Source organism: Amblyomma maculatum, chromosome 1, assembly GCF_055883805.1.
Source record: "Amblyomma maculatum isolate TAMU_Amacu chromosome 1, ASM5588380v1, whole genome shotgun sequence".
NCBI lineage: Eukaryota > Metazoa > Arthropoda > Arachnida > Ixodida > Ixodidae > Amblyomma > Amblyomma maculatum.
In genome coordinates this window covers 277,305,531-277,321,446 of record NC_139344.1, presented here as the reverse complement: position 1 = coordinate 277,321,446, position 15,916 = coordinate 277,305,531, and the positions used below count along the sequence as shown (strand labels likewise).

The window sequence follows — 15,916 nt, the reverse complement described above, 5'->3', positions numbered from 1 at the left end:
GCCACCCTCCCATATTTAATGGCGAAGACAAGACAGACGTGGAAGATTGGCTGGATGAGTACGAGCGCTGCAGCAAGAACAACCACTGGGACGCGACCATTATGCTGGCCAACATCATTTTCTATTTGGCGGGAACAGCTCGCACGTTGTTCCAAAATCACGAACGAGAGCTGGTGACGTGGGCAATCTGTAAGCAAAAGCTTCAGGACCTGCTCGGGAAGCCCATTGGTCGAGCTGTCGCAGCAAAAACAGAACTTTCGTCTTGCATCCAATCCTCCACGAAGTCCTACCTTGCCTACATTCAAGACGTGCTTGCGTTGTGTCGCAAGGTTAACTGCTCAATGACGGAAAATGACAAGGTAGGCCATATCCTCAAGGGCACTGCGGATGATGCATTCAACATCCTGTTCTGCATGAATTGCTCCACCGTCGACTCAGTGCTTCAAGTCTGTCGAAAATTTGAGCAGGCTAAACAACGACGCCTCATACATCGCTTTGAGCGCCTTCCAAACACCACAGCTACATCATTCTGCGATGATATGGCCCCTTTGCAACAGCCTTCTCATCCCACGAACATGACTCGGATCGTCCGGAGAGAACTCGAGGCCTTAGCTCCTACACCACTCAAGTCTCCGCTACCCGACACCGTGGCCATGATACAGGCCGTAGTTCGCGAAGGACTTGCAAACGTCGGCCTCTCCTCCAGCCCCGTGTCGCCCACGCCACCATACCACTCTGTTCCTGTAATGGCTGCTGCTACTGCCAGCCCACCTTCTCCACGTCGCTACCTTATTCGCAATCCTGCTGAGTGGTGCACCTCAGACGGCAGGCCAATTCGCTTGATTTGCTGTCGTGCCGGACACACATCGCGTTATTGCCGTAGCCGTACCTTCTTCGCTCCTCGCTCCTATTACAATGCCGACCACCGATACTACCAAGAACCTCGACACTTCCCTGCCCAACCAAAGGAGCTCCGCCCTGCCTACGATGGACCTGGAAATGATCTTTCTCAACAAGATGAGCCTCGCAACGAAACCGTCCCCACTGCCTGTCGCTCCAGCCGATCTCCATCCCCACTGGCTCGTCGATCCCGTTCACCGGTATCTCGCCACAACTCCTCTCCATGGCACCTACGCTGGCACCTACTCGAGAAACTAGCGAGTGCAGCGCCCTGGAGTGATGCTGCATTCCCGACCTGGACTGTCAACTCGGAACTGACCCCCGCACCTAGACGTAACCTCATTGATATTCTTGTGGACGGAGTCTCAGTTTCTGCCCTTATTGACACTGGCACCCACATTTCTGTTCTCAGTTCCTTGCTCCGTCGACGCCTCAACAAAGTCCTCACACCTGCTTCCTCGTCTACCGTTTGTGTTGCTGATGGCAACACAGCTACTGTCATTGTTATGTGTACTGCGAGAGTTACCATTTCTGACCGCCACATCCCTGTGCTATTTACAGTCCTCACCAGTTGCCCTCAATAAATTATATTAGGATTCGACTTTTTAACAGAGCACTCCGCTCTCATTGACTGTTCTTCTGGACTGATTCATCTAGACCTGCCCCTCTGCCCTGACAACAAAGCTCCTGAAACTTCAACGCTCCTTCTCCGCTCCGCTACATTTAGTCGTCTACCACCAGAAGCCGCAGTGTATGTGCTCATGTCGCCTTTTCCTTCCGTTCCGGATGGCGACTGCGTTGTTTGCCCCATAACCGACGTGACACTTCAGCGTAGCATCGCTCTACCTCACAATATAGTGCATGTAGCGAATAACAGCACTTATATTCCAGTCCTGAACTTCAGCTTTTTTGTGCAAGTTCTTCCTGAGGGCATTTCTCAGAAGTTTAATGTGGCTGCTTTTTTACGTGACCCTATTGCTGGAGTGCTGACATGACCTGCACCGTTCCCACCTCAGGAGGTCCGTATATCCGGCATGGTTGCTCCTGACTGGCGCCCTGATCGTGCTAAAGCACTTACGACCCTTCTGACATCGTACAGTGATATTTTTGATTTTGGTGACCGACCCTTGGGTCAAACGTCCCTTGTTACACATCGCATCGATACCGGAGATGCCTGCCCAATTCACAGACGACCTTACCAAGTGCCATTTCTGAACGTCGCCTCATACAAGATGAAGTCCACAAGATGTTGGCAAGGAACATTATAGAGCCTTCCAGCAGTCCCTGAGCATCACCTGTCATGCTTGTTAAAAAGAAGGACAATACCTGGAGGTTCTGCGTTGACTACTGACACCTCAACAAAATTACAAAGAAGGACGTTTACTCGCTCCCCAGGATAGATGATGCCCTTGACTGCTTGCACGGTGTCAGCTATTTTTCTTTGATTGATCTTCGTTCCGGTTATTGGCAGATCGCTGTTGACGAACGGGACTGAGAGAAGACCGCCTTCATCACACCCGATGGCCTGTACCAATACAAGGTGATGCCTTTTGGTCTGTGTAATGCGCCCGCAACATTCAAGCGCATGATGGACTCTCTTTTGCATGGTTTCAAATGGACGACGTGCTTATGTTATCTCAATGACGTTATTGTCTTTTCCTCGACCTTCGAGAGCCATCTCCATCACCTTGATGCCATTCTTGGAGTCTTCCGAAGAGCTGGCCTTCAGCTTAACTCGAAGAAGTGTAGCTTCGGCCGATGTGAACTCAAGGTGCTCGGTCACGTGGTCGACGCACGGGGCATTCAACCCGACCTAGATAAAATATGTGCTGTAAGTGCATTTCCTACACCCCGCTGTATCAGTGACATGCATAGTTTTCTAGGCCTTTGCTCCTATTTTCGGCAGTTCGTCCCAACTTTGCGGAGATGGCTCGTCCACTCACAAATCTTCTCAAGAACGATGCTCCATTTTGCTGGGACCAAGAACAATCTCAAGCAATTTCTGCGCTCATTGTGGCCCTCACCAACCCACCCATCCTGGCACACTTAAATCCCTCGGCACCAACGGAGGTACGCACCGACGCCAATGGTCGCGGTATTGGTGCCATTCTCGCCCAACAGCAGATGGGTCACACTCGCGTCATTGCTTATGCCAGTCGCCTCTTTTCCGCGGCTGAGCGGAATTACTCGATCACAGAACGTGAGTGCTTAGCCCTCGTGTGGGCCATTACAAAGTTTCGCCCTTGCTTGTTTGGCCGCCCGTTCTCCATCATCGCCGACCACCACGCCTTATGTTGGCTTTCTATGCTAAAGGACCCTACTGGTCGCCTGGGGCGTTGCGCCCTCCGCCTTCAGGAATACACTTTTTCTGTCATCCACAAGTTCGGCCGGCAGCACGGTGATGCCGACTGCCTCTCCCGCAACACGGTAGATCCATCACCTACAAGCGAGTGTGACGATGACACATGTGTGTTGGCCATTTCTGACCTTTTAAACATTCGCCATCAACAGCGCTTAGATCCCAAGCTTTGCAGCATTATCAATCGCCTCAGCGCTAATCACCTTGATGCTACCCTTGCTTTGTTTGTGCTCCACAACGGCACCTTATACCGGCGGAATATGAAACCAGATGGCGCCGAGCTTCTGCTCATAGTCCCCGAACACCTGTGTGCCACCGTTCTACAGCAACTGCACGACGCGTCCACTGCGGGTCATCTTGGTCTATCTCGCACGTACGACAGCGTCCGCCGCAGTTTCTTTTGGCCAGGCCTCTACCGCTTTGTTCGTCGTTAGGTGGCTTCTTGTGACCGGTGTCAGCGATGGAAGAAGCCCTCGGGGGTGCCTGCTGGATACCTGCAGGACAGCGTCCGCCGCAGTTTCTTTTGGCCAGGCCTCTACCGCTTTGTTCGTCGTTAGGTGGCTTCTTGTGACCGGTGTCAGCGATGGAAGAAGCCCTCGGGGGTGCCTGCTGGATACCTGCAGCCGATCGACATTCGAGTAGACCCGTTTTCCCGAGTTAGCCTTGACCTCCTCGGTCCTTTCCGACTCTCTTCGTCGGGGAATAAATGGATTGCGGTGGCCACGGATTATACTACGTGCTACGCTGTCACCCGAGCGATACCCACCAACTGTGCAACTGACGTGGCTGCGTTTCTTCTCCACGACGTCATCCTGCTCCATGGTGCTCCACGCCAGCTGCTCATTGACCGTGGCCATTGCTTTCTTGCTCGAGTAGTCGACGAAATTCTCCGGTACTGCTCCATTAAGCACTATTTCACCACCGCTTACCATCCACAAACGAACGGCCTCACCGAACGCCTCAACCGCACGCTCAGGGACATGTTGTCAATGTGTGTATCGGATGATCACCGTGGCTGGGATGTTACTTTGCCGTTTGTAACGTTCGCATATAATTCCTCCCATCACGACACAATGGGCTACTCACCCTTCTATCTTCTATACGGCCGTGACCCTCCCCTTCCGTTTGACAGCGTACTGCCTCCCACCGTTAATGCCAGCTCCTATGTTCGTGACGCCATATCTCGAGCTGACGCCGCTCGTATTATTGCTCGCCGCCGACTAGCTTCCTTCCTAAATTCCCAGAAACACCGCCATGATCCTCGTCATCGGGATGTCCACTACTCTCCGGGCTCTCTCGTCTTGCTCTGGACTCCCGCTCGTAGAGTTGGGCTGTGTGAGAAGCTCTTGCCACGCTACGCAGGTCCTTACCGTGTTTTACGGCCAGTCACTTCCGTGACATACGAGGTCACCCCTGTGCATCCGCCGTAGCAGTCTGCTATGCCATGTACCGAGATCGTTCATGTCGCCCGAATGAAGCCGTACTACACCTGCAGTAGTTCGACATAATGCACACCAGGACTGTGCTTTTCGTGGGGGGGTAATGTTACATATATGCCCTGCATCGCTGGATGTTGAAGAAGACGACGATCAACAGTAGTGACGCGGAAGGAATACGAATCTGTATCAACGGTAGCTGGTGCTACGAGAAGGTTGGCGCCTACCCGAACATTCACTTAAGTTATCAGCCGTTGCATTCTCGAGCTAACCTTCTTGCTACGTATCAATATCATGAATTACATCACACCTGAACCCCCTACCCCCCCTTACAAGTAGCAGAATAGGTGGTTAATATGAAATGAAGAGGAATGTAGGCAGGCGCCTGTCAGCTGGCACGATCTCTACCATTATTACTGCCATGTGCATATAGGAAAGGGTGAGCAAAGAGAAAGACAAGTGAAAGAAGAAGAGATAGGACACACATCACTGGTCGTTGCATTCACTGAAGTGACAATGATGGCTGCTTGCTAGCCACTGTACTTCATTTCCTTCCCCACTAGCAAACATTTTTCAATGCATCTGTGCTTTCATGTCAAACATGCACAGGGGTGCCAGTTGCTCTTCCCACTTTCATCTGAATGTTAATTGCAAAAAAGTAAAGAATGGTTTATTTTTATTTTACCAACTGGTTATAGTAGTTCCATAAGTTTACCACTACAGTTACGGCACTGTGAATGCAGGGAGGAAGACTACTAGGAACATGCTTGTTGCAATGGTGTGCTAGCTGGTGGGGCACAAAGTGCTCTGAAAAAGAAATATCCAGTGACTGTAGGACAGGGGAGTTACTATATGTGGCTCACAGTGCCACCAGACCATGGAGTGAAGAGGATGGGCTGCCAAAGGAGAAGAGGTTGGGAAGCTTCACTTTGCACGGCAGTTACTATGCCTTTCACCCTCTCTTGAGTGAGGTTCAACAGCAGTTGCTGGAGAAAGCTCAAAAGGGTTCCCGCAAATACTTTCAGTGAAGAGCATATCCTGCGTGTCACTTAGGGCTTCATTTATTTTTCTGATTCTCAGACATACCATGGGTCAGTGCTGTGAGCCTCTCTTACAATGAGCTCCGGCCAGTTTTCATGCATTACAAGTCATACTTTGGGTGGTAGTCCTTGGTTATATACCAGGCATGTGTCCAAGGAGGCCTAAATGAACCCTTCCCCTCCTTTGAAATTCAGTTCACCTCCTCCCCACTAATTTTCTTGTGCTTTTGTTAGTAATGTATCTCCAGTGCCAGCAGCACCCTCCCTCCCCATGCTCCATACAGGAATTTTTCTTGATCTCCTCCCAAAATTCTTGCAGCTATCTACCTCTTATATACAACTGAAGGCATTTTGTTTTTAAAGTCATCTTTTCATTTGGCAGAGGGCAGCTGCTTGAAAGTTCAGCAAGGCTATAGAGTACACTCAGTTGTCCAAAATAAAACTACATTCCTTCATGAATGGTTGGTGCTGACATATACAGCTTTTTGCATCAACATTCTTCTGGGCATCACTGCTGGGCTCTTACTTGGTGAACTGTGAATAATATCTGAAGAGTTACTGCAAGTATATTGTTTTCCTTTCTCCCTTTGCAGCTAAGGCAGTGGAATGTGTACAAAACAGGCCAAAAAGTGGCCAATTTTCCTCTCCATGCTGGCTGTATGGGACCGTCAGGATTCCGGCCAGTTGGAAAACTCTTTTCACTGGGTGCTGACAGTGAGCACATTTTAACCTGTGCACCCAACTCTGGGATTGTTTACAAGGTTTGTAACAATATGTGCCTTTCTTTTTGATGACTTACTATACGTGCTGACAATATTTTGGGGATCTACAGTGAAGGCCATGCAGGAGAGGAAAGGTGGCAAGCTTTTGTCCATGTCCCATTGAGAATGGGCTACTTCATTCAACTCCCCACTTCATCCCACCTACTCCGAACTACACATGCCACTGCAGAGTGATAGAGGTGTCTTCTTCCCTTTCCTGCCTAGCTGCTTCTGCAGACATGCAAAAAGCTTTCTGTGACTCTGTGGTGCCTTCAGCAAGAATTAAGCTTTATTTTATTTACATTACCCTGCAGGTTCTCAGCAAGCTGTTGTGTAAAGGGGGTGCAGTGGAGATATGCATGCAATAGTGCCAGAAAAGCAACAGAAAAATCCATAATTACAAATACTAGGTTCAAAGAAAGTTTTTGATAAGTTTGGCTATGAGCATAATGACCTCAGCCTAGATGCTACTTTACACGAGGGTAATGACAAGTTACAAACACATCATAAGAGTAACTCTTGAAGATTTGCTTTCACTAAGAAATGTTCAGTGTATATTGCATTTTTGTTTCACAGGTAGTCGACATGATAACCAAACATCCTGAACTTGTCAGGGTTGCATTCATCAGAACTAGTGAATTTGAGGTGAATCGTGACTGGAATCATAAGCTGTTCATTTAATTGGCTGTGCAATTAAAGGGGCCCTGACATAAAATTTCAGAGTTCAGATATCTCTGTGGTCCATTTTGTTTCTACTTATACGTACATCTGTTTCATAAAGTATCAATATTGAACATAGCTTAGAGCACGCACTTTAAAGATTGTGTGTGGCCGTCTTTAAAAAGCAGCACCTTGTGACACTGTTGTCAATGTAATGAAACTTGTTTACTCGATCGGTACGCACCACAGCATCCACAAGCTTTCAGGACAAGCTATGATAAATGCTGACATTGAGTATTAGAACTACAACTACTAACTCATCTTGGGTGGTGCATAGCTGTCACGTCAGAAATTTTTTTAGTCTATATGATCACCAGCTGTGTTTGGCAGGGTGCCTCGTCACAAGTACACTGTGACAGTTACAGTATAGTTGACACGTTTTGCAGTTAAAACCAAAGCTAGTGTAAATAAATTATGACCTAAATAATTATTTAATATTCACTGTGGGAAGTGAAGTCCTGTTCTGCACATTATTTGACCAACATCAGTAACATAATAAAATTTTGTCTCACTACTCTATCAAGCATGGAAACACACTGCATCGATCTCTAACAGAGCTAAACCGCATTATCAGTGCAAATTTAATACCTTTAAAAACGCCAACAACCTGGAGCCTCACAGAACAGATGCTTGCTGTTTTCCTAAAGTCATCTTTTCTTGGGATTAAGAACCAATTAATTCTGCGTAACTTGACCTTTGGTAAAATGCGCCAAATAGAATAATCCCCACTTATCCACTTTCATATCTCACCTCTCCGATGGGAGAGGCCTGTATTGGCAGACAAGCATATCGTTATGATTTGGCATTATGTGCATTCCACAAAAGCATAATCTGCAGTCATAAGGACCACAAAAGGGTGCTTTGTAAGCACTGACATGTTGAGAGATGTGTAACGATTTGTTCATGGCTTGCTGTGGCATCCATTATCCTACTGCAGACCGTGTTTTCAAGATGTTTACATGAATTAATTTCATCCTAGAAATTTTTTCGCTTTATTAAATGCTTTGATTTCTCTTATAGTGACTAACAGCAAATTTATAGGCATTTTGGAAAGCTTGCATATCATTCAGTGCTGTGTGCATGGGAATTTTCTCTAGTTGCATGCCCATTCTTCAGCAATTGCTTGTTCATTTGCCGAAGCTGACTGCTTTTGATGCCTGAAGCGCAGTTCAGACTTAATTTTTTTTTGCCTAACGAAAATAGTAAAATCATTTACCTAATCATTCAGTCTCTAGTCTCAAAATTATAAAGAGTTATAGCAGTTAAGCCAGTTATTGGCCATTTTTCATGAGTCATAACATGCAATTGCTATAGCATACATGTGATAGCTTTCCAGTGGTACCATATATATAGCTTAACTTAAATGCAATTAAGTTTAATATTTAATATTATATTTTTAGTTGTCATAGACAGTGACGGTGCCAGAGATGTTCTCGATGGGGTGGTGCAGGGGGGGTTGGATGGAGGGAATAAGGCACAAAATGTTAGACAGTCATGTTGTCTTTGTACATTTCTCTTCGCAAGGGTAAATGAACAAAAGGCAGTGGTGAGAGATTCCCATACCCGTCATGGGACCAATCAGGCTGTACAATCATGAACCACCAACCTCGTCAGTGTCCAACTGAGGCACGGCACATTTTTTGGCTTTCTGGCAAATTTTTGGGGTGGCGAGGGGTGATGCCATTACTGGTCGTATGCCACATTTTTTTCTCACATGTACTCACATCTTCACCTCAATGCAGGAAGAAAATGGCAGCTTCACCAATGTCCTGTCTATTGGCAACCACAAGAGCCATGTTGTCACCGTAGACTGGTCATTGGCTGTGGACTGCAGTACTTGTGCCACTGCTTCACAGGATGGATCCATCACAGTGGCTACACTGTTCAGCCATGTTTGACACTGGCCATTGCAACTGCTGCGTATTAGCTTTGAACACAGATGGCAGCCAGCAAGTGAACCAGCATACAACTTTTATGGAAATAGCATGATATCATTTTGGTATCACCACCACTGCTGCCACCATCCAACTTCAGCATTGTATGTATGGCCAGCTACTTACTGTGAGCTCTTCTTCAAAGTGTGGCTCTATTTTACACAGTGCTGTGTGATTTAGTAGGCATTATTGCAAAGTGTGCATGAGTATTGTGCTGCAAACCTGTACAAATTAACGTGTATAAACTTACTTTGGTAAATGCTGTGTTGTTGCTTATTCCATGGCAATGCCATTCTAAAATGCTTTACAGTGTTATCTATCACAGGAACTGCATATGTAAAGGTGGCTCCAGCTGTACCAGTTCTGCCAATCTGATGAATTTTTGTTTATGCTTCAGATTATCTGAAATGGTTAAATTGGTCAAAACTGTGCTTCATTGTGCCCGAGTCAAAGCTTGGAGTTTCACAGTACAAAACTTCTAGAAGTTTCATGCATGTTATTTTTTATTTCTGTTTTGACAAATGAGAAACTTAGCTTCTCATTTGTTACTAAGCTTCTCAGAGTCAAAATTGAGCAAGTGAGCATATTCTGCTACCTTAAATCTCTTTACTGCAGTTTACAGTGTAGTGCCCTAAAGCTCTGAAGAAAAATCTTTCTCATGCAGAGTTCTGCCTAAACCTGTGGCACTATTGACCTTCACGAGAAGTGGAGAGGCACACTGGGTGTTTATCTGCCTGTGCTATTGCGGCAAGTGTCTATCATACAACTGGAGAAATTTTCTGCATTTTTCTTTTATACTGAAAACCATGTAGCGCTCTTGTTGTATCCTTCTTTGTTATGCACTTTAGAATCTCATGCAAGTTACACACTAGCCCTAACCCTGACCCATGTACTCTGCTGCCCTTGTCGATAACATACTTGGATTGGATATTGCCTTTTAGACCAGAGCGGTTGTCGTGGGGTTCCAAGTCTGTGGAAGACATACTAAATTCAATTCATATATATATTTCCCGATGCGAATTTTTCTTATTCAACGCTGTGTACCACTTCGTAAACCTCCAGCAATTTTACGCTACTTGTAATATGGGTAACGCAATCAGTGTTGCTGTCTTGTTAGAAGTATATTAGGTTTTGATGAAAACTATCAGTGAGCTGTGCTGCTAGCTATGCGAATCACACTGATGACTGTGCGATCAGTGTGACTCACAATGCGCTATGTAAAGCAGTGTGAGGTGGCATTCAAATTCAGCATTTCTGTAACATTAACTAATCTTTTTCTGCCAGGCTCTCCAAATGATGACACTTCCAGGCTCATTTGTTGTTATTCTCTTTTTTTTTTTTTTTTTTTTTGTGCAGTCGTGACGGGGCACAAGAGATCTCTAGCAGCTTGATACTACCGGCACAAGTGCAACGCTGGTTGTGTGGCCACTGTTATTTCTTTCGTGCATTATTGGCTTCTTTATTAAAATATGTCAACAAGGCTTTAGGTTGAGGAAATCATCAAGTCTAGCTGTCACACATGATGTCAAAATGATGTGCGATAGCGTATACAGCTTGTTCCACCAAAAAGCCACCGCCGTTGCTGTTGGCTTGGCATCGATCCAAAACCATTTGCATGTCAACATTCTCGTAAAAAAATCCCAATGTCAACAACAATCACATCACCTCTGTGGGGAATTTCGAACTCTCTACAATCAAATAAATTGCAAAATTTGGGGAAGGGTCCAAATGATGCCAAGATTGACAAGGAGATTCTTCTATGAGGGTGTCCAAATGAATTTGCCACCATTGGGGTTGAACTCTGGTTTTCTGCATGCCAGGCAGGCACACAGCGCATACACCGCAAGGGGTAATTTCTTATTTTCACTGCTTTAACATAAATAAAGCACAAATGTACAAGGAAAAGGACGTGCCAAACATGCGTTGACACTTTCTTCTAGAGCTTTTTCAGTGCAGTCAAGGCTCTGCTATTTGGGAATCTCAGGCTGAGCTCTGCAAACATCGTGCTCATATCTCACACTGGCAATGATATTCAACATTTTCCTCGACATGAGTTTCTTGCCTGCTTGTCTTCCCCAGGCTGTAGAGGCACATAACTGTATTTGTGACATGCGATACCAGACTCTCATCTTCGACTAGTAGATAGCAAATAAAGACCCGTCGCAGCCAGTCAAAGTAACAAAGGGTGGTTGGTATCGAGCGTGTTATGAGGGCATCTAGTGAAAGCTTTGCGGTGCATATGACTCACTAAAGTGAGAATTTGTTACACTGAATGATAAGGAGGTGCTAAAGATGCTATCACATCTACCCTTAAGGAGAACTGAAGTGCCGTAATTTTTGTTACATGCAAAGGAAACAGTTTGGGCGTGATAGTTTTGTGATGCACCGTCAAATTTTTTTTTTATCAGAGTGCTCCATGAAAGCACACATAATGAACTAAAATGGTGCCTACGATTTCTCAACACTTCACATGGATTGCCACAACAGTCTATTAATAAGGCCTTTTTCATGTTCTTTATGCTTAAATGACTTCTCTAAATGTTTGTACTGTATATGCCAACATTGCAGCTGTGCTATTTTCCAGTAAGCAGAACTACCAAGTAAAATTAGAGGTATGCAATAACTGAGACAGTGCTAATAATCTATGTCTTTTTAAAAATGTCCTGTAATCACCTCGTGGAACACTGAACATAATGTTATATTGTCACGTAAACGAGGACCCTCACAGTTGCATCCGAGGCAGGGCTCAAGGTTCCGTAACAGGGTTTGAGCTCAGTCTTGGAGCTAGCGCGCTTTTTCCTCTTTTTCACACCTCTGGACTTCGTCGTCTTCAGTGCTTGCTACAATTAATATAGCTGTGTAGGCAACAGTAGTTGACCTTAACTGTTACTTTGCTTGATTGTTGTGTTCAGTTTTATTTTGGTTCCTATATTCTTTCTCAACATTTATAATCTACTCACTCAGTTTACTTTGTTTTTGATCACATGATGTCGACTGCTTTTGCGTCTGATTTCTGGTGCCTCTTATTGTTTCAATGTATGCCGAATGCACAGGTTCACGAGAATTGCCTAATGTTGTTATATACTCACACAAGTAATGTAGAGTTCTCTTGTTTGAGGAAAAAAAATCTATATTGAGTCCTTTTTGCAATAACATGCAAGAAACAGGCTGGTTCCTATTTCTGCTATGAAAATCCGTAAAGATTCCCATTTTGCAAAACGTGACTCCTAAAATATTTTGAATAGAGGAAAATTTTCTTTGTGAAACATATCAATGTAATGTAGAGCCTTTGTCAAAAATATACGGCCCAAGGGTTTCGCTTACAAGTTCTGTGATGGGGCTCGTAGTGCACATCCAGCTTTTGCTATCTTGTATGTGATGACAAAACCTTGTCCTCACTTTTAATGCACTTAGGTATCCCAGGAGAGTTTTCTGGAGCCCCTTGGGCCGTATATTTTTTACAAACGCTGTACATTGTACAGGAAATGGTAATTTAAGGCTATTTCCTGTACCTCTGAAGCTCTAAATATGTTCAAAGAGTTGTGCGATAATCTAGCTGTAGCTCTGCAGTAGTGGCTGATAGATTATAGCCAAACAGAGATGGGTGCCATTCATCAAGCTTTTCCATGTAGTGAAATATATACAGTAAAAGCTCGGTAATTCGAACTTCACGGGACCGGGGGAAAAAGTTCGAATTATCTAATGTTCGAATTATCGAATGTCATCAAAAAAACTGACAAGAACCATTTGTATATTACAGTAAATATACTGTATTTAGTCGCGTAACGAACCCACTCACATAATGAACCTACCCAGCCCCGATTTGTGCCTGCGAATCTGAAAAAAAAAAAAAAACAAAAAAAAACATAAGACGTCAGCGCATCCCTTTGTTGTTTCGTGCCCTCACAGTCCTCAACACATTTCTTGGCAGTGTGCCAAGATGCTGCGCAGCAATAAGGGCGTGTTTATCTTTTGACTTTAGCTCCAGCAGGGGGAAGGGGGAGGAGCAAACGTGGCAAAGTGCCAGCGCTTGTCCGGTTGTGCAAGCCTCCTTTTTATCATGCTATGAGTGACTGGGGCGGGTGCCATCTACTGCCACTCCAATTATTGGAATGCACGACAAGCGGCTTTTGAAGCGAGCGGTGCTAAAAACCTGCATCATGATCGCGGCTGACTCGCGTGCTTCTGTTGGCGACTGATGGGTGGAAAGATAGATGGCTATCGAAAAAAAAAAGTTTAACCCATAGTGCTCGTCCGAGATCATAGCCTTTCACGGGCGTTGGCTGGGACCGCGCCGACTGTACTTATCCCTATTTCCAAATTAACAGGGCTGAAATTAACGAGTATTTAGTTGCGAACTACGGAGGTTGAGCAGAAGAAAGAGCAGGCAGCCGCCACCGCGGCCATGCACTGACCTTGCCGCAGCCGCCTTCCCCTTTCTCGAACGCCGCCGGCCGCTACGCTGGTCATGGCTCCATTTAAGTTTTACCCCCATCCATGGTTTTACCTGGTTCCATGTTCTGTCCCCATTTTGGCCGTGCAGAGCCTCTAATTATGCCTTCCGATCGAGGAGATGTTTCTTTCCTTTTTTTTTGCCGCGTGATGTGCGCCAAGCCACCCAGACGCGGCGGCACATAGTTCGAATTATTCGTAGTGGAACCGACTCGCATTTGAACTAACGAGCTTTTTTATACACAGATCTTTATGGAGCTTGGACGGACCAAGTAGTGTATTTCAAATTATCTGAAAAACCGAATTATCAAGGTTTGAATTAACGAGCTTTCACTGTATCTACAATTTTCACACAGCCCAAGCACGGCTGAGGTGGCTCTGCAGAAAATAAACTGGCATAAAACATCCTGGTAAAGCACTTACCCTTAATGAAACACGCGGCTAGCTGCATAATGCTTCTAATGATGCTGAGCTTGAGAAGGCACTGGAAGCTCTTACGTGTTCAGAATATTGGGCGAATGAAATATTTTGATCTTACTTTGAAACAGTGTGGCTCTCAGTGAAGGAGCTCTGGTCTTGCTCCACCGGCTTGAATTTGATGTTGTGCTCGTGACAAACAATGACATAAAGACCCGGAATATGGAGTGCTTAAGGGACATGATGTCGATTGCAAACAGAAAACATTTCACCTATATTTCTTGTAGCAGCACTTACTTTTTACTTGCCTGGCAATGAAGATAAATCTCATATATATGAGGCAGTCATTGCTGTGCATAGAGCACTGCACAGGCCTGATTTTGTGGCCTATGCCTGGCCCAAGCCGACTGTTTGAAGCCCGAGCCCAGCCCTGGCCCATAGCTGGAAGCCCGGGCCGAGCCCGGGCCCGTGCTACAAAGACTCGGCCCAGCCTAGGCCCGGCAGTCAGTTTGCGCCGACTCCTTAAAAATGTACAGTTAAGGGGGAAAAAAAAGCTTAGCTCCTTTTAATCCATCATAAATGGCCTAGTCTTGATTTAAATCAAACGGTATATATAGCAGAGTCCACATCCCGAATAATGCGGAACGAAAATTCTAAGCACATGGAAAAAGAACAAAACAAAAAAAGGATTTTCAAAAGACTGCATGAAGTATTCTTTTTTTATCGAAAGAGCGCGAGACTGCACTACCAAGGCTCATATTTGGGCTTGTTGGTTGCTAGAGTCAGATGTAGTGGCTATCGCACGATGAACTGTCCACCTACCTTCTGTATGTGTCTTCCACGTGTGCTAGCCACTGTGTCCGAAGTGAGGTTGTAATAAACTTACCAATAATATTGTATATGCTAAGTGCCGTGAGTAATTCTCTCGGTTGTCTCAGTTGCTGGATCCGCAATGGTAGGTATGCTGTTCACTTTTTTTTTTCCTTTGGTTATGACTGTAATTGATGTGTAATGTCTTAGTTTACTACTGTGAGTGTACTTTTGATATAAGCCACACACTCTTATCTTAGCCCTGCATAGGACTGATAATATTGTTAAATTAAATAAATAATACTGCTTAAATGGTACATAATAACAAATTAAGATGGGAGAATAATGTGACATAATATTCTTCGGCGCAGAGGGGAGCACTCTTAAAGTATTGGCAGAAGCAAATGCTTGGTCAAGAATTTTCTGGCTAGTCATTTTAGTTAAAGCTATTGTCCTCATGCAGGTTTAAAAGATGTGGATTACAGGGATTTTAAACATCGCTCCTTATTATCAATTAGCTCTTGAGGCAAGTTATTTGCTTAATTATACGCACAGTGACTGTTAACGGGGACTAGACCACAGGAACCTGTGTGATTAAGGGCAGAAAAACGAATAATCTACAGATTCTTGTGCAACAATATTCTGTTGAAAAACTCATGGCTGCTCTCTGCATTGTTATGGAGACTGAAAAAGACACCTGTTTATTGTACATCTTTATGTTTTTGAATACCCAAAGATTTGTAATGCAATACGCTCTTATTCAATGGTATTTCTTGTAGTGTAGAGATGTTTTTTTTTTCTTTCTTTTTTCTTGTGGGGGGGGGGGGGGGGGGGAAGGGGCTGTCTCCAGTGGCTCTTGGCTTCAAATGTGCAGTAGTTGGCGGTAACACGTAACAGAAATGATACAATAGTGCCTTCTGCTAAATCCAAGGGAGTGTTCACCAGCGCCACTCTCAAGGTTCGTATACAGACAACATAACACTCTCAAGGTTCGTATACAGACAACATAAATACCCAAGCAAGTAGCAGGCGGGACAGCGGCCGATGTAGCTCAGTTGGAAGAGCACCGGACGCGATATTCAGAGGT

At 45.2% G+C, this 15,916-nt stretch overlaps 1 protein-coding gene across 3 annotated transcripts in view; it reads left to right on the top strand.

Annotated features, from left to right (window-relative positions):
• LOC146206617 (WD repeat-containing protein 91) overlaps positions 1–12,467 on the top strand; it is a 47,324-nt gene extending 34,857 nt beyond the window's left edge. The window contains exons 16-18 of one of the 3 annotated variants that reach the window (XR_014704472.1): positions 6,329–6,496; positions 8,959–9,254; positions 9,815–12,467. Coding sequence is in view for 2 of the 3 variants with exons in the window: in XM_084591374.1 (XP_084447500.1) it covers positions 6,329–6,496; positions 8,959–9,114 (324 nt within the window). In the remaining variant the exon portion in view is untranslated. Of the gene's footprint in view, positions 1–6,328; positions 6,497–8,958; positions 9,771–9,814 lie in introns of those variants that run through there. The other 2 variants (XM_084591374.1, XM_084591375.1) reach the window with 2 other exon arrangements.
• Positions 12,468–15,916: the final 3,449 nt, after the last annotated feature.